This window comes from Fukomys damarensis, unplaced genomic scaffold, assembly GCF_012274545.1.
Source record: "Fukomys damarensis isolate Sample0158 unplaced genomic scaffold, DMR_v1.0_HiC HiC_scaffold_38, whole genome shotgun sequence".
Lineage (NCBI taxonomy): Eukaryota > Metazoa > Chordata > Mammalia > Rodentia > Bathyergidae > Fukomys > Fukomys damarensis.
In genome coordinates this window covers 2,345,122-2,363,625 of record NW_022900950.1, presented here as the reverse complement: position 1 = coordinate 2,363,625, position 18,504 = coordinate 2,345,122, and the positions used below count along the sequence as shown (strand labels likewise).

Sequence of the window (18,504 nt, the reverse complement as noted above, 5' to 3'; positions counted from 1 at the left end):
TTAGTTAAGCTAGTCCGCAACCTGAAGAAGGCTCACATGTATTCCATACACTAAAGTGCTTATTTTAAGAACCCTGTGCCTTGTGATACATGATTTACAATTTCACTACTGTACCAAGTTTCATTAATCAGTCCTTAATTTATGGAGACTATGTAAATAGTTGTTTTGTTCATCATCCTCTCCCAAGGTGCCATGATTAATCACGTGTCTCTGCAAACAAGGTCTGATGCTCACCAGCAACACTTACCAATCAGTATCTGACCACTCTTCATAGCAGATCCTCCTGGCAAAAGGCCATGGACCACAAGCCTCTCTCCATCACCCTGCTTTCCAGTTCTTCTCCAGCTCCACTTGGTCTGATGGATAATTCCAACCAGCACTTCCAGAAGCTTGAGCTGCTCCTTGGCTTTGGTGACAGTTAGCTTTTTGGGGTTTACATAAACACTCACATCCTTGTACCGCTGTTGAACAATGACCCCAGTTTTCTCGTTGCACTGTTTTAGAATGGATACTGGCCCATTTTCATTGCTATTTTTTTTATTGTAGCGCTTAGGTAAAAGTCTTTTGCTTTTTAAAATTTTGGTAAACCTCTTGAGTTTGGGTTCATACTTTTTTCTTTCTTTGTAATCATCCTCTTCAATGATAGTCTCATTTTCACTGAATCTGACATGATTCACAGTTGGTGGTGTTACAGGAAGGCGGCTTTCTTCTTCATCCTCACTCAGTTCCAAATAAAACAGCTCTCCGTTTTTCTGTACACCATCTAGCCATTCAGGTTCTAGATCACTATGGAAGAGAGAAAAGATGATCTGAATAGCAGTTTAATGTAAGACAACAGTTTCATCTTCCCATCAGGGAGTGAGAATGGGGGTAAGGAGACCGTTCAACTTCTTTTATTATTCAGAATTTCCCTTGGCCTTTATGGTTTATTGTGAACATCAACATTATTTCCTGTAGAGTACTTGTATAGAATCTTAAAGAATGGGAGCTGGGACTAAGGCATAGTGACAAAAAGAAAACCAGAGGAGGGGGGCACAGGGAGAGAGGTAGGGGGAGACCTTTTCTATAATCTATGAACTTTTAAAATAAAATTAATTCAGCCACTGTGTGGTTATTCAGCACAGACAATTTAAATAGATGATAATTTACATTAGCTCTTGATTATGTAATGATACCCACAGAAACAAGCTATTTGGAAACTGTAAATGAAAACATCTTATTTGCATAAAAATTGCTCAGCATGGCTGTCAGGTCAAAATGAAAGCCACAGGGGCACTGTGCCTGCCCACCTGGCAAATGCAAGGTCCTGAGTTTGCTCCCCAGTACCGCCCCCCCAAATTAATTAAAATAATAAATAAATGAAATGAAAGCTAAAGTTGACCTGCATTCATACTCTATTTATATAAAAAGTTTCAAAAAAGAAACATTCATCTCATGAACTAAAAATCACTGCTGAAAAAAACCAGTTTATAATCATAGCTAATAACAATTACTTCTACAACCTATAATTTTTACAAAACTCCTTTTTATGAGTAATTGTAGGAAGAAAAGTACATATTACATAATTCATCATGTGATTATTTAAAAAAACTTTTAACAAGGAAGTAGGTCATTGAAAAACACAAAATTATTGCTTTTAAAATTATTGAAATCGTATTAAAAAAACAAAAGTACTCATCAGCTATAATATCCTGGGTGAAAGGGTATAATTTGTGTTCTAATCATTCAATTAGGTAGAAGACTTTTCTGTTTTGTATAAAGTTTATTAGCAACTCTGGTTCTCTTAACTTAAAATTTTATCAAATGACTTTTTAAAAATATTATTCTTTTGAGACAAGGTCTCACTCTCTATGTAGTTTAGGCTAGCCTTAAACTCACAATGTAGCCCAGGTTGGCCTTGAATTAATAGCAATCCACCTGCCTCAGCCTCCTGGGCACTAAGATTATAGGCCTATGCCACCTTGGCTGACTGCCTATTTTTAAAAATCTTTGAAAATTAACCCCTCAAATGTCCTAGTCTATACTCCACTCTGTAATTACTAGCCTGGTATGTATCTGTTTATTAATATAAGCATTTTCAAATAGATATGAGTTACTTTTTTAAAAAGACATAATTAGGTCCAATACCAAAACCAATGCTTCTTTGGTCCTCATTGCGTCTCTGTGTGTGGCATCACTGTAGGTGTTCAGCACGACCAACCACACATCAACTGTTCCACCACATCTGTCTGCACTCATAGAAGTCAGTATTTAATAACTGCTGTACTTCTCTGAAGAGCCTAAAGAACCATGTCCATCATAAACATTTAAATATTAACTGGCAGAGTGTAAATACTGTGATTATACCTCAATAAATTATCAAAACATAGATAAATTTAAACAATGAATAAAATGTATTGGCTTTTTAATCTTATTTTTCTCTTCTTGTATGTAAGTGCATGACCCCCAAAGAAGTATTTTTTTTTCCCACTTGTTAAACATAAAAAGGGTTCACTGTAATCTCTAAAATCTGAATGTGATACTGTTTTTTGTTTGTTATTCAAAGATCCAAACAGGTAGGGGGTAGGAGGGCCAGTATTTAATTGTGGAACAAATAAAAAGCACTAGACATTAATGGTAAGTTCCAAATTAAATGCTGAAAAAATCAGTTTCTGCCTTTTCTTGGGCAAAACTGAGCAAGAATACAGTCAATACACATGCTAAGTACACAACTGAGGTACACAGGAGTACCCTAACTTAGCTTAGTGGGAGCTTGAGAGTGAGCCTGGGGGAGATTTTATGGTACAGATCACAGAACTGAGTTTTCAAACAAGTAAGGGTGGGGTTGAAAAAAAAAGAGAACTCCAAACGAAAGTAACAGATAAGCAAAGGATAGCCAAGCAAGCATGGTGGTATAGGCTTATAATCCCTGCGCTCCTGGGGGAGGAGGCAAAAGGGTTTCAAATTCACGACCAGACTGTGCAACTCACCAACTTAGTGAGATCCTGTCTCAAAAGAAAAACAGAAAAAGATGGCTGGGGATGTAGCACAGTGGGAAGGCCCTGAGTTCAATCCTCAGTACCACAGAAAAACCAATGGCAACAAAAAAAGAGGAAATCTCCCTGTCTAAGCAGCTGCCAGAGTCACTGGGAGGTAAGGAGTGATGGAAATGGTCAAGCCCTGACTCTGCACATCGGGGTTTGGATTTTGTAGTGCAGGTGAGAGGGCATTGATGAAGAGGTCCAAGTAGAGGGTTTACGTGTCAGATATCTGGGGCAGACCCATGTAAATGGAAGGTGGGTTTGTGACAGTCAAAACTCAGACAGGAAGACACATTATACAGTCTTTCAGGAGTCAAAGCAAAAATGACGACTAAGGTATAGAAGAGATAAAAAGTAGGGAAAACACTGAGAAATGCTTGAAAATCACTGGAACTTTGAGACTGATTAAGTGAGATGACGAGAGAAGGGATTAATGCGACTATATTTCTACTTGGTAACTATTTTCCTACATCCTTTACTGCAAACACACGCACAGACACATTCACATGCATGGCACATAATTATCATACAGTCATTTTCCCTTCTTGCCTCTTCCTGACATAAACAATGTTAAAACTCCATGTTTTTATAATCATTTAAACATATATATGAATATACTTATCTAAAGCTATATACTCACATTTATAATTTCTCACTTAATCACACAGTTTAGGACCTACAATGGTGGCATAATATTCTATATCAAGGATGGAGCACATCTGGTCATTCACCGACTGATAAGCTTGGTGTTGTCTTTATTTTTGTTTTTCCCCAAAAAATCCTTACATGCATGTATATACTTATAAGATTTTACCCAAAATACTATGTCAATTTACATTTTTCACCAACAATATTTAACAGCCATTTTCTTAATTCTACATTTTAAAAATATTTTACTTTAAGAAGTAGAAGAAATTCCAGATGTGGTGGTGCACCTCTGTAATCCCAGCACTCTGGAAGTTGGGGCATGAGGATCACCACGAGTTCAAGGCCTGCCTGGGCTATGTAGTGAGTTCAAGGCAACCTGAACTACACAGTGAGACCCTGTCTCAAAAAAAACAAAAACAAAAACAAACAAACAAAAAAGGGAGAGAAGAGAGACAGAAAGATAGGGAGAATAGAGGGGAGAGGGGTTGAGGAAAGAAGGGAGAGGAGAGGAGAAGAAAGGCAGGGAAACATACATAAGAAGAGAACCCATACAGGGGAGGCAACAGGTAGATAAAAGGAAAATGAACTGGGAAATCAGAGAGCTGGGTTCAAATGTTCTTCTATTTTGATTTTAATCTTTCCAGAAATTATTCACTCATTTATTGGCTCTAAGTGTTAGTTTACTTATCACTGAAGACAGATACACAACAGGTAACTCACAGGATTGTTAGCAACAGAAAATAAAATAAGCACCAAATGAATGTCTGTTCCCTTTCCCTTGTTCCACAGAGAAAGAACTGTAGAGAAACACCTGTAGAGGAAAAGCTTTCATGCTTTTATTCTTCTCACCCCGGCATGTAATGCAGCTGTATTTAATGACCTCAGTTTACCAGGTTCTGGGCTAGATGCTGGTGACACAAAAAACAAAACTTGAATGTTTAAGGTCTCTACAATTCAGCATTCTGGTTCCTTATTCTACTCTAGAAGATTTATTACTAGTGAAGTAAATTTCAAGAGCATTACTGATTAGTATGAGAAAGTATAACAGATCAAGGATTGTCTTCCAAACAGTTTTCTAGTTCTACTGGAAGGAAGAGGATGTATTAAAAACAGCAAAGACCTACATTTTCACTGTAATCATTCATTTATAACAAAATAAAGAAATTAATAAATGTAAATAATTCCCACTCCGAGAGATGGAATTTTGTCTTTCCTCTGCTTACTGACTGACTTCCACGGAGTACGAGAAGTGGAAAACAGTAACTTTACAGTGGAGACACCCACTAAATCAAGTGATGGAGGTTAATGTTGGAACTGAAAAAGAGTATTAATAAAAGAGTGGTGAAATCTGATAAAGTTTGGAGTTCAGTTAATAGTACTGAGCAACGTTAATTTCTTAGTTTTGACAAACGAACAATAGTTGCGTAAGAAATTAACATCATCAGGGAAAACATGGTGAAAGGTTTACAGGAATGCTGCACTATCTCTGTAAACCAGTACTACCTATGTAAACCTAAACTTACTCCAAAATTTTAAAATTATTTAAAGATAAAAGGAATTACATCCAGCAGTTTTCAGATTTTTATAATGCACATCACATTAATCAGCAGTATATAAATATTCTTTCAGCATTGTCTGAGTCCTTATATTGCAAGCTGCAAAATTCTCATTGGCTAAATTTCTTTCAATCCTTTTTCAGTGCAAGTTTTATTTTATTTACTTTGCTTTACCCTTAAGAGAGAGAAATGTGTGCAAAGTTTCAAGGCACTGTAATTGTTTTCACTGCCCTAAATGATATGGTCAGCATAAACAAACCATCTTTCCAAAATGAGAACCAAGACCTGTCATGTAAAGGTACAAGAGCCCAATGATGAATGTAACTGTACTGTATACCTTTATACTGTATAAAATGTACCAATAAACTCAATGAGAGAAAAACAAACAAACCATCTTCCCAAAGACCCATTTGCTAATTTGTAAATAATCGAGTTCCCTTACACAAGTTGTAGCAAACATATTAAAGAAAACAAACTTTAGGCAATGCTAGTCTATGTCTGAATTCCTAAAGTATTCAAGAATTCTAGGCTAACACTAAAGCTCACCCCCACAAAATGTTTTCTGATTCAGGTCTTAATTTACATTAATGCCAGCATTTTTTCATCGTATCAAATGGTCTGGCAGGGCCGGAGATTTAGCTCAGTGGCACTGCGACTGCCTAGCAAGCACAAGATCCTGAGTTCGATCCCCGGTACCGAAAAAAGAAAAGAAAAACAATCACAACCTAAAATGGTATGGCAATTTCCTTACATACCAAAACAGTAATCAAATACCAGAAGAGGGGGCTCTCCTTATCTCAGAATCGTATAAAACCTACAGTAGCAAAGAAGCATCATCATTTCGGATCACACCACTACACAACCAAAGCGTAGTGCAAATAAACCTCATATATTAAAAAATCTCAAATAGTCAATTTTAACTGCGCAAACACCCTTTCCACCCTCCCCCTCCAAACACACACAAGACCACAGGTACACTCTCTGGAAGAAAAGGACTTATCGTCCCGCTTTGAGAACCTTACTCATAATCACTACTCGCTGAGGTGTATGAACCCGAGTCGCTGACTCGATCTTCAGAATTATAGTCCTCATCTTCTTGTAAAGTAGGATCTCCAGAGAGCTGGTCTGGGCTCCCACGCGAGTCGCACAAAGCCGGAGACGCCATAATCAGGCATGCAGCAAATACAGGAATTCAACTCTCCCAGCTACTGCCTAAGGGAGCCGCCATGTTGCTTCTGCCAGCGCAGGGTCCGAGGGCACGTGACCATCAGCGCTTAGCTGCAATTGGTGGCGGTTCGGGTTGCCAGGGAAACGGAGAAGCGTCCCAGAAAGAACAAAGTGGAGGACTGGAGGAGCCAATAAACTGAAATTTCCTGGAAGGCATCCCAGTTGGAGCAATGGAGGCAGCTGGAACTTCATCATTTACTCCACCCCTAAACGCTGTCCCTTTGGAGCGGCGTCACTTAATACGCCAGGGGGAGAACGACTGTTTTTTTTTTTTTTTTTTTTAAGCTTTAATTGAGTTTATTGGTACATTTTAGGGATACAGTACAGTCACATTCATTGTTGGGATCTTGTACCTCTACATGACAAGTCTTGATTCTCATTTTTTCCCCTTACCTCTGCCCTCCCTTCCTTCCTTCGAACGACTGTTTTTTGTTTTTCCCTTTTTTTCAGGAGCTAGTTGTCTTCCAGTATGTACTTCGTTCTGTTTTTCTATGCGGACTAGAGTCTTAGAGGCGTTCAGCCTGGGTTTCCTTAGAGATAAAGAAAACTAGTACTCTCTGCTTTTCCTTAGGGACTCTGCATCAGTGTAAGAATAAACACTCTTAAACACCCCTAGGTATGAATGTAAACACTCTCAATTATTTCTATGCATATGCATGTTTTTTTTCAGTTATGTTTTTACAGTTCTCCCAAATAGATACTATAGAGTGCTTCAAATGGGTGGTAACAGAGTAATGTGAAATCAACCTCATTTTTATTTTCTAACAAAATTTATGATCTGATGACAATCTCATCACTTAATTTGGGAATGTAAACAGGAAAATTGTACTGTCCTTTGTGAATACCTACACCGACTATTTTTTAAGTACAAAATAAGTATCACTGATTTGAAAGTAAGCCATGTTCAAATTAAGTGTTTGTTCTATTCATCTACAGTAGTATGTTAAGTATTCACACACAATGAAGTAAATATTTTCTCTATTCTATAATAAAGGAACTGAGCCTTAGGTAACACATCCTGTTAATCGTTACATCACTAGCAGGCAACAAAAGCCAACCAACAAATGAACCTCAGCCATTACAAATTACATTTTCTCCTCAGGACCCAGTAGAGTTTAGTAACCACCTTGTCTATAGTTTTGCTTATCATGCTTTCAGTTACTGAGGTCAACCAAAGTCAGAAAATATTGAATGAAAAGTTCTCAATGTGAAAAATACATTAAGTTTTAAATTTTTTGCCCTTCTGAGTAACATGATGAACTCTTAAATTATGTTCCATCTGGCCTGGATTATGAATCTTCTCTTTGGCCAGTGTATGACTGCTGTGTACAATATGCCGCAAGCAGCTTAGTAGTTAACTAGGTTATTCAATATTCTGTATGTTACTGGTACCACAGGACTTGTATTCAAGAAAGATCAATAGTGGGTTAATACTAGGTCATAATGCCTAAGTGATTCACCTCACTTCATCTCATATTCAAGACTCTACTCTTATCCACAATCAATACAGAAACCTTCTGCTACCTTAAAACATGTGGAGATTTCTCCTCATCAGCCTGCCAAAAGCAATGCTTCAGCAGTGGATATCAGCTGGTTGTCCTCTAATCCAACTCAATTCTGGCACAATCTCCCCGAAGATAGCTTCAGGTCCCATAGGTAGAGGTCAAAGACTCCTAAGATTGCCCTCTTCAACTTTTGAGGGGAGTTGCAAGCTTCATGTTGTTTTTACCTGTTTTCCCGACCCACCAGCTTTATGTAAATTGGGTTTCTCACAATCCCCTCTTCAGATTTGATTAATTTCCTTGAGCAGCTTACAGAACCTAGGGAAATACTTACATCTACTGACGTATCATAAAGCAACTACAAAGGATAGATGAGGAAATGAACACAGTGAAGAATGGGAAGAGTACAGAGCTTCCATGACCTCTCTGAAATCCACCCTCCAGGGACCTCCATGCATTCTATATAGGCAAGATTGCTAAAGGACAGCATAGAGAACCCCGAAAGACTCACACTTGTCTATGTAGATTTTTCAGCATTTCTTTCTCTTGAGTATGGGAGGGAACTCCTCTGGGAATGAGAAGTGTCTTATGACCTTCTGCCAGATGAAGGTAACAAGAATTTCTTTATATCCCTGTCCAAGACAAAGGTTAGGAAAGATTAGAATTTCTAAGACCTGCCTTAGGAAGGGAGTTATGAACCAGGAGCCGTGGATGAAAACCAAATATATACTTTACAATATCACCGTCATTAGGTGTTTTATCATGTCATCATCACAAGAAGGGTAAGTAAACTACAATAAGGTAATCTTATAGAAAACACATTCATTTAATGTTTATTAGAATATATTGTTATAATTTTTCTATGTAAATATTGTTAACCTAATTATAAAGTTTATCACTGGTATATATAAATAGGAAAAACATAGGAAAAAATATATGCACACACTAGGAGAGGGAGAGAATTTCTAATCTGAAAATCCAAAATCTAAAGAGCTCCAAACTCTGTACCTTTCTGAACATCAATACAATACCACAAGTGGAAAAATTCCACACCTCACCTTACTGACAAGTTACATTCAAACTATAGGCAAACTAAAGATATTATATAAAGTTACATTCAGACTATGTGTATTATGTGTATATAAAAAATAAATTTTACGTTTTTTTTCTCAGTACCATGGATCGAACAATGAATTTTATGTTTAAAATTGGATCCCATCCCCAAGAATTTTCATTATGCATATGCAGATAGTCCAAAATAAAAAAATTCAAAGTATTTGTGTTCTCAAGTGTTTTGGATAAGGGCTACCCGACTGGTATAGAATACACTAATACTCAAGATTTCAGTCATCCATTAGGATTCTTGGGTAATATCTCCTGCGGATAAGGAGGAAAGGGAAACTAGTGTAATTCAACTATTGGAGATATCTATGTTAAGGAAATAAGGGATAGAAATAAAAGTTTTAAAATCTGTAAGAGTTAAAAACTGCAAGCAGTCTAAACAGGAGGACACGAAATCAGGTGTTTGTGTATTTGGTTGATTTTGCTGGGCATTGATTTTTTGGAGTCAAGGTCTCGCAGTGTAGTTCAGGCTGGGCTTGAACTCATGATGTAGTCCAGACTTGAACTAGCAGGGATGTTCCTGTCTCAGCCTCCCTCAGCGCACCAGCGTGCTCTGCCTCGGCCTTCTGTGGTGCTCCTGGAGTGTTCCAGGATGTCCATCCAAGTGCCTGAGCCTGAGTGCTGGCTTTGTTCCTGCCTCTCAGCGCCTTGGGTCTGGGTCGCCCACTGTTGGTGTCACCCCTGGGGATGTCTGGCTATGTTAGATGCCCTTTGGGGATCCAGTCTAAGGGAAGGAAGTCTGTCCTCGCTCCCGGCTGGGCGGCGGGTTGTCCTCGCCAGCGCTGTTCCCTTCAGTTCCGATGGACCGAGTGCGTGTGTGTGTGTGTGTGTGTGTGTGTGTGCAAGCGCGCGCGTGCGTGTACATGCTTGCAGGGCCAAATGCTGGGATCTCAGGCTTGTGCCACCAAGCCCAGCAAAATGACTTATTTATAAAATGGTTAATATTATGAGTTGAAGTAGAAATATATTCAAAGAGTAATCTATTTCGGGAAATGTTTATGTTAAAACAAAAGGATATAACTGTATTTCATAATCTCAAAGGAGGGGTTCTGGAGATTCAATTTAAACTAGATGAATAGGTGGAAACTGAAAGGCAAATGGGCAATTAGAACACACCGTGATAAGAATTATAAAAAATACAGGGTTCTAATGGAATATCCAGAGAAACCCAAGCTAGCACGAGAGGATCAACAGTTTCTTAGAGGAAGTCTTAATTTATCTTGTTATTATGAGATGTTTCCAACAGAGAAGAGTAGTGGGGGATTAGTCACGGTGTGACCCATGATGATTATTTACACGTAGAACTCAAAGGAGCCTGTATAGGAGCCGTCGAACACCGTTTACACTTTAAAGCTACAATTTAGTTTCATTTATCACATTAAATTATGTAGGTATGAATTTTGTATGTTTTACATTTTAGTTGTATTTCTTTCTTTTTTCTTTTTCTTTTTTTTTTTTTGGTACCAGGAATCAAACTCAGAACTTTGCTCTTGCGAGGCAGGCAGCAGATCCACTGAGCTAAATCCCTGGCCCAATTGTATTTATTTCTAAATGTGTTCTTTTATAGTTATATAATAACTATGGAATTTTATTTTATACTTTATTTGTATCAATTACCATAAATTAATTATTATGTTTTTGTTTTTATTTTATACCAGAACTAGAAACCATAATGTATAGCTTGTTTATTTAAAATTATAATGTTTAAGTCATCCCTGGAAATCCACAAGAGTCCCCCCCGCCTTGGAAGATGTCCACATATTATTTAAGTTGGAGGACAGGAGACTAGATTGTAAAGGGATAATAGGCAAAAAGAGGTCCATGATGAGATGATGTCCCTAAGACTGAAGGAAGGGCCTTCCAGTGGATTCTGAAGTGCCAGTTTCCTATAGGAGGCAGTCTCCTATAGGAAGTTTACTATAGTGATGCAGTTTACTTTCTCTAGTAAGAAGGCCACAACCTTGCAAGCCAAAAATGAAGGAGGAGCTAATGGGCTGGATGTCTGAAGAGAGTGGAGCCAGGAAGAAAGGAAACAGAAATTTCTATCAGTGTTCTGATCACAAATAAAAATGCATTATCTTTTAAAGTCAGAAAAACAATTTTTTAAAAAGTTGGAGTCATTATAATAGTAACTTTATGTTTTTGGTAAAACATATGTACGTATTCTCACCACAATCTCAAATGTTAAAAATTAGCTAAGATTCCGTTCCAAAATAAAAAAAAAGTTTCAGGTGTCTCTTTTTTTCCCCAACTCTATAAAAACATTTATTTGTTCTAGCAACTGACTTACAGTAAAGATTTAACAGCTGCTCCTGCTCTGAATGCAAGGATTCTCACAAACTGAAAGAAATTTTTTTTCTCTCATTGAGTTTATTGGTACATTTTAGGTATACAGTACAGTTACATTCATCATTGGGATCTTGCACCTTTACATGACAGATATTGGTTCTCATTTTTTCCCCTTACCCCTGCCCTCCCTTCACCCCTTCTTCCATCTCTATTTACAAATACTTTATTTCCATTTTTTCATTTTCTCATATTTTTTCCTTTTCCCTTATTACCTTTCCCCTACCCTTCCCACTTCCCCTATACCTTTAGCCCTTTTCTTCCTATTTCACATTGTCAATTATACCATTAGGATCTTACGTACAATTATAGTTTCCCCACCGTATCTTAATCAAGATTATCAAGTATGTCCAACTTGCCTGATGGAAAGAATACCAGAGGCTTGTTAAACATGTAGATTATGGGGGGCTGCCCCACATCAACAGGATCAGAATTTCCAGAGGGGACTGGAATTTTTATTTTAAATAAATGTCCTAGTTGATTCTGTGATCTTGGAAAGCGCTGCCCCAAGCTTTCCCATGTACACTGGTGCATTGTTTAACATGTTTCAATATACAGTTCTGTGCTTCCTAACACAGGCTCCCTATCACCTCCTCAGTGGACTGGAACCACTCTACCTTCTGAATCTGAGCCTGGCAGACAGACCTCTCCCTGCTCCAGGATCCACTGTCTGCATCACCTTGAGCAATTCAACCTAAGTGTCATTTTCCTTACCTTTAAATTCAGGTATTGTTACATATTTTACAGGACAGTTTGAGATCCAAGGAGTTAATGCATGGACAATACTTAGTACATAAAGTACCAGCAAACTTAGCTGTTTTATCTTTTACTCACACAGTTCTCTCACAGAAGACGGATACTCCTGCAAAATCCACTCTGAACTACAGAAATACAGTAGTACGTTTTCCTTCAAGACCCTTTTCCAACAGAGCCTTTCAAAAAGCCTTTCCAGACACCTCTCCTACCTGCATAAGAACTCCTCTTTCCATCTTCCCCTTTAATGTTACCCATAAGGTTCTGGTGTAACTAATGTCTGTCTTGTATTTTCATTACGAATCAATTTATCTTTGCCACCAAATGGCAATCTGCCAGAGAGCAGGACTGATTTTTTGTTTTTGTAGTACTGGGGATAAAACCCAAGGCTTTCACATAGTTACATCCTCAACCCCCCCACCCCCGTGCTTTTTTGAGACAGGATCTCAGTGAGTTGCTAAATTGCCCAGGCTGGGCTTGTACTTGTGATCCTTCTGCTTCAACTTCCCAGAGTTCTGAGATTACAGGCATGAACCACCAAGCCCAAGATTATTTAAAAAATTTTTTTTTCACCTTTCATAAGGTCAAACTGGAGGAAGAAAAAAAATCACATAAAAATATATTTACTAAGAAATGTTCTTCCACTGCCTGTGTCCCTGGGTTATGTTAACTTTGTTGGCTGATTAACATCCATGTGATAGTTTAATGGGCAAAAGAAAACAACAAAGAAAGTTGCTATTTTGTATGATCTTTCATAAAAGAATAAAATAAATCCTAATAAGATTACTGGCATTTAGAAATGGGAAGAAAGGAGCTAAAGGTGTAGGGAAGGTGGGATGGGTAGGGGAAGGGTAATAAGGGAAAAGAAAAAAATGGATATAATGAAAAGATGGAAATAAAGTGTTTATAGATGGGGAGGGGAGGAGGGGGTGAAGGAAGGGCAGGGACAAGGGGAAAAAATGAGAACCAAGACTTGTCATGTAGAGGTACAAATCCCAACAATGAATGTAACTGTACTGTATCCCTAAAATGTACCAATAAACTCAATTAAAGCTGAAAAAAAAGAAGAAAATAATAGCAGTCATTGGGTATTCTTAATTCTCAGGGTGTGGTACTAGATAATAATATTTCTAATTTTTAAATATCATATCTGTACTAACCCTATTATTATATAATGCCTTAGATGTATAGGAGAGAAAAAAGAAAAAGAATAAAATGCCATCTTCAAAATACTTTTATAAAAAATACTCTCTATCTGTTTCATAATTAGTAATTACAAGTGACTTAAAGATTTAGATTCTGGTATTTTCTGTGATCAACTATACAAATGGCCATCCATCTTCTAAGGCTCAAGTATGTTTAGTTGAAGACATATGAGACATGAGGTCCTTATTTCCATAGATCATCATCACAATTAGGCAAATAATACAATTCTGACATAAAATACACCAGATAAGAACATGATTAAATATTTAGTTTCTTTAGCAGTTTCAAGAGCTCTTCCTGTAACAGAAAGAGTAGCTAGCAATGAGCAGTAAGTGAAAACAGGGCCACAGGAGGTCATTTTCATTAAAAACTTTGAACTATAGCATAAAAGTTCATTTATTAGAGTTTTGTTAGCAAGTAATTAATATTGTCTTACCTGTGAATACAAATAATACTTCAAGAATTATGTGGCAATACTGACAAACAATTATTTTTGAAATCATGAATAAATAACTTGGTAGATCAGTAAAATATCCTTTTAAAAATGAGACTTTAGGGGCCGGGGATTTAGCTCAGCGGTTCGGAGGCCTGCCTTGCAAGCGCAAGGACCCGAGTTCAATCCCTGGTATAAAAAAAAAAGAGACTTTGTAATTAGAACTTTTCAAATTTAAGATAGTCATAATATATAAAAATATTTCATCAATGTCAAACTTATGGAATTAAGTTATGATCTAAATTCTTATTTTCCTAGAAGTTACTTGCTAAAAGGTGTAGAACTTAACTATTGTAAGATCATGTACCCTATGTTTGAGTTATAATGAAATAGAGGAAAATAGCTATAGAAGATGAAGCCCAAGCCCCAAGTCCAATTCATTTATTTTGACTTCAATTTATATCCTCATTTATAAATTATGAAAAATTTGTTCTACTGCTATAAACTAGTAGTTGCCAGCCAGAAAGAAAGGACACCCCTAAAGGTAGAAGTGTGGCAGCCTCAGGATTTGTTGGTGGCTCACAATCTACTAATGAAGAGGAAAGTAGGAAACATAAAGCAGTACAAGCATTAGAAAAAATCCATAGCTTACAATGAGTGCCCAAAGCCCTACTGACATCTTAAAAAGAACCAGAGCACTGTCGAACACTCTAACAGCTTGACAATGACTGTCCAGATGCTTGACAATCCACAAGCATCATGCATTCTCCTGTCAGAGAATCCTAAATGTTTGATTCTGACACTAATGACCAAGTGAACACGGACAAAGTCAGTTTCCTCATCTGAACACAGCAAAAATAGTCTCTGCCCACTCTACAGCAGTGCTAAAATTCAAGTCAGATAACTTTTGGATTCTAATGCCTTACGCCTTAAAAAAATAGATCAGTGTATGCTTTGTGCTATATTTTCAAAAGCTTTTTATTATTTTAGTTTTTTTTTTTTTTGTAGTGGGGATTGAACTCAGGTCCTTTCACTTGTAAGGCAGGCCACCGAACTGCTGAGCTAAATCCCCAGCCCTATTTTAGTTTTTATATTTATTTATTTATTTGGTTTTTTGAGACAGGGTCTCACTATGTAGTTCAGACTGCTCTGGAACTCACTGTATAGCTCAGGCTGGTCTCGAACTCTCAGGGATCCTCCTGCCTCAGCCTCCTGAGTTCTGGGATTACAGGCATGCGCCCCCATGCCTGGCTAGTTTTTACTTTTGGAGTATAAAAAGATACTTTGTACTCTTTTTATAACAGGAATATTACTTAATGTGGCATGCCTTTACCCCTGAAAGTTCTAGATACTTGAGATCTTTTGAATATTCTTATTTTTCTGCTGGCAAGAATATGAAATTTGAATCAATAAACATTTAGGGGGGACTGAGCTCTAGTTTATGCTGTCTGCTGCCTTAAGTGTCAAGAAAGATCAGCACTTGAGCCTGGGCCAACATTATTCATTAGCGATTAGGCCTTGTACAGTCACTTAGCTGAACAATTTTAACCACAGCTGTCCTTTTATGTTCTGGTTTAGCTTTCTAGGACAGTTGTTAATATAATTCTTTTATTTGACAAGAATTTATTTTTATGGCTCACTTCCACATAATCAGAAATTCATACTACCACGAGGTAGGTATTAACCCTCCCCTTTATGTTACAGAAAAAACAGGAAAGTAGAAACAAGTTAAAAGTCTTGTCAAACCACACAACTACTATACAACAGAAACATGTCTCTAAGGGTAAAAAGTTAAATTGCAATAGCCTTGTGCATATATATTATAAAAAACAGTTGTCCAAATTACCAAGTGCTAACATGATTGTTTGAATACTCCTTCTAATCAAGATGACATAAAATGTTAATTTACTTAAGTAAAAGAAACTGAGAAATGTAATACTGAAGCTTTCCACTGACTCAGACAACAACAACATGAACTTTTTTTTTTTTCCAAAAAGCAGAATAGGGTTTTTTATTCTTTTTTTCTTTTCTTTTCTTTTTTTTTTTTTTTTTTTTTTTTTTTTTTTTTTTTTTTTTTTTGTGAGCAAGTCTCATTTTAGGATTGACATTTTGAAGTTAACACCTCATGCAGAGAAAAGTTTGCAAATATGCATCATTTTGGTTTGGATGAAGGATCACTTCCAAAAGCACAGCAACTTAATGCTTTACACTGTGAAAAACATATTTACAATGGAAAATATACAAGTAATTTTAAAAAAGTAAACACTGAAAGACTTACTCTTTGAAGTAAAATGTAAAAATGAAATAAAATAGTCCAATATTTTCTCTTGTCTAGGAATTTTAGCCTTAAGGCCACTGGTCTGTTTAATGCAATTGCCAACATTTCGTGGATAACTTACAATGGAAGAAAAATACTGACATTTTGTAAAACTAATATTTAGAACACAAGCTATGCACCAGTCTAGTTAATCAGATCTATAAGGAGATGCACATGATTTAAAAGTTATCTGATTTCTCTAATTTCTTTACATTATGTCTAAATCTAGAAATGTAAGCAAGAAACATTTGATTAAATATGAATGTGAAAATATAGCTTTATCATGGGAAAGAGAAGCTTCTATAGATGTCTCAAATTTTTAACAAGCATGTTTCAAAATACTAATCACTAATTAAAATTATTGCAAAAGCGAAAGATTTTCATATAACCTTAAAAATAAATCACTGTTAGCTGTGATACTGACACACACATTTATAGTTTCAGAGTCCACTGGTTCCAAAGCATATGAGAGCAGTTATTTGTAATTTAGATGAAGTAGCTTTTCATTCTTATACTGAGCAGCTTTACTCCAGAAAACACCACTACTTCTGAAATAATCATCTCAGTTTTGATAACTAGGGTTTAATCATACTCTTTTCCCCCTGGTTCATACAGACAGGTTTAAGCTTTGGATCTGAAACCTTGTAATGTTAATCAGTTTGGAATTTTTTGGCATTTGACATTTGAAACATGAAAAATACAAAGAAATTCTGTAAGAGCAAAGTCTTAAGCATTTAAAACAAACTCCCCTCCCAGCTTTGCCAAAATCGTTCTGTGAACGGGTTTCTAGTTAATGCTTCTTGGAGTTATTTTTGGATTGTAGTTTTATCAAATGCAAGGGGAATTGTCCTTGGGAATTTACTCTTTTAGCTGATAATATCAAATAATATTTCATTTGAGAATATTTTATTATAAACGGCAGCAGCTCTCTAGCAGTGGGGAGTGGAGTGAAGAAAACCAACTGTAGAAAATTCCAAGTTTCAGAAGACAGCTCTTAAAAAAGAAGTTCAATTTCTCCCTTGCACAATGTCTTTCTTTTTACTCACACTTCCAATGGAACAGGATTTCTACAGCTCATATGGTTTTGCACAAAGACTTAACAGGGTCACTTGAAACATTTACAGATGAGAGAACTCATAAACCTCCCTCTGAAAGATATTTACTAAGCACCACTTACTCCTGGTCACAAATGTATTCAAGTGGCTATACAGTACTTCTAAACAAGTTCTTCCTTTTTCTTTCTTTTATTCTGTATCATATCTTAAGAAGACCAGGCCTTGCCAAAGTCAAAGTAGCATTAACTGGCTGGCATTTCATACATTTGCGCTTAAAATGAAAAGAGATTTTGTCCTCCATGTGGATTCTTAATTTTTTCTCTTCTATAAACTCATCACAGTTACCATGGGTTTTAATATTTGTCTGTTTTGTATAAAAGGCAAGGTTGCACAAAGGTACAAACAATGAAAGCATACCCTAACGGCTTATGAAAAGTTAGGTCCTGAACCTTCTTAGAGGATTGCTTAAATTTCTTTTGTGTAGCGTCTGGACGCGCGCACGCACTCACACGCGCGGGAGGGAGTGGGCAAGAATCAGAACACTTAAAAAAGAGGCTCCTTCTAATTCCATTCACAACCGAAGTCTAAAGAAAACTCTCAGTTATCTTCCCTGGAGGAAAGCTAGAGATGTTTCAAAGACAGTTTTGTTTAAGTGTTCTTGCCCTTCTTTATAGAGTAGTGTTTTCTGGAGGAGATGGGCGATCCCAACCCACGCGGAGCTGGCGTGTGCGCAGCGGGACCCGGTGGGTGGAGAGTACACGATTCTGGAAGGGGCTGGGGAAGGAGTGCAGCGCCCCTTCCCGCAGCGAACGCTGCACGGAGAACCCCAAATCTGAAGCTTCTGCAAGACTCCGGCAAGAAAAACTGTCCCTCCCCTCTCCAGAATCCCGGAGGCGCAGAGGGCGGTGCTGCCCCTGGCCACGGCCGCACTGACCTGTGTAACAGGACGCGCTGCACAGAATCCAGGTCCTCCAGGTTCCGGGGGGCAGGCTTGGGGATGTTGGCCTTGCCGGACTGAAACATGCCCCCTCCGGAATCGCTGCGAAGGCGCTTAGCAGGTAACAGAGGGATGGATGGTGGAGCCGGCCGCGAGCTCCCAGCGCCGCCGCGGATCGGAGGCTGAAAGCAGCGCCCGCCAGACCGCAGCTGCGCAAAATCCTAGGCGCGAAGGCGGCGATGCCAGGGGCCACGGTTCTTCCAACGCGCGAGGACCTTGGAGCCTGGGACCCCAGGGCAGGAGACGCTGTACTGGCGCCACCCTCGCTGGGGCTCGGCAAGTCCAGGGTCCCCCCGCTTCCACGGCTGATTCCCCCACCGCT

General features: G+C 37.9%; 1 protein-coding gene across 2 annotated transcripts in view; it reads right to left on the bottom strand.

The window, feature by feature from the left end:
• The window catches only part of Intu (inturned planar cell polarity protein), an 85,448-nt gene extending 66,962 nt beyond the window's left edge, over positions 1-18,486 (bottom strand). Inside the window, exons 1-2 of one of the 2 annotated variants that reach the window (XM_033760004.1) lie at positions 18,120-18,486; positions 248-786 (exon numbers count right to left, since the gene is read on the bottom strand). In XM_033760004.1, the coding sequence (XP_033615895.1) occupies positions 248-786; positions 18,120-18,208 (628 nt within the window). In that variant the 5' untranslated portion in view covers positions 18,209-18,486. Of the gene's footprint in view, positions 1-247; positions 787-6,246; positions 6,467-18,119 lie in introns of those variants that run through there. The other variant, XM_010618849.2, reaches the window with a different exon arrangement.
• Positions 18,487-18,504: the final 18 nt, after the last annotated feature.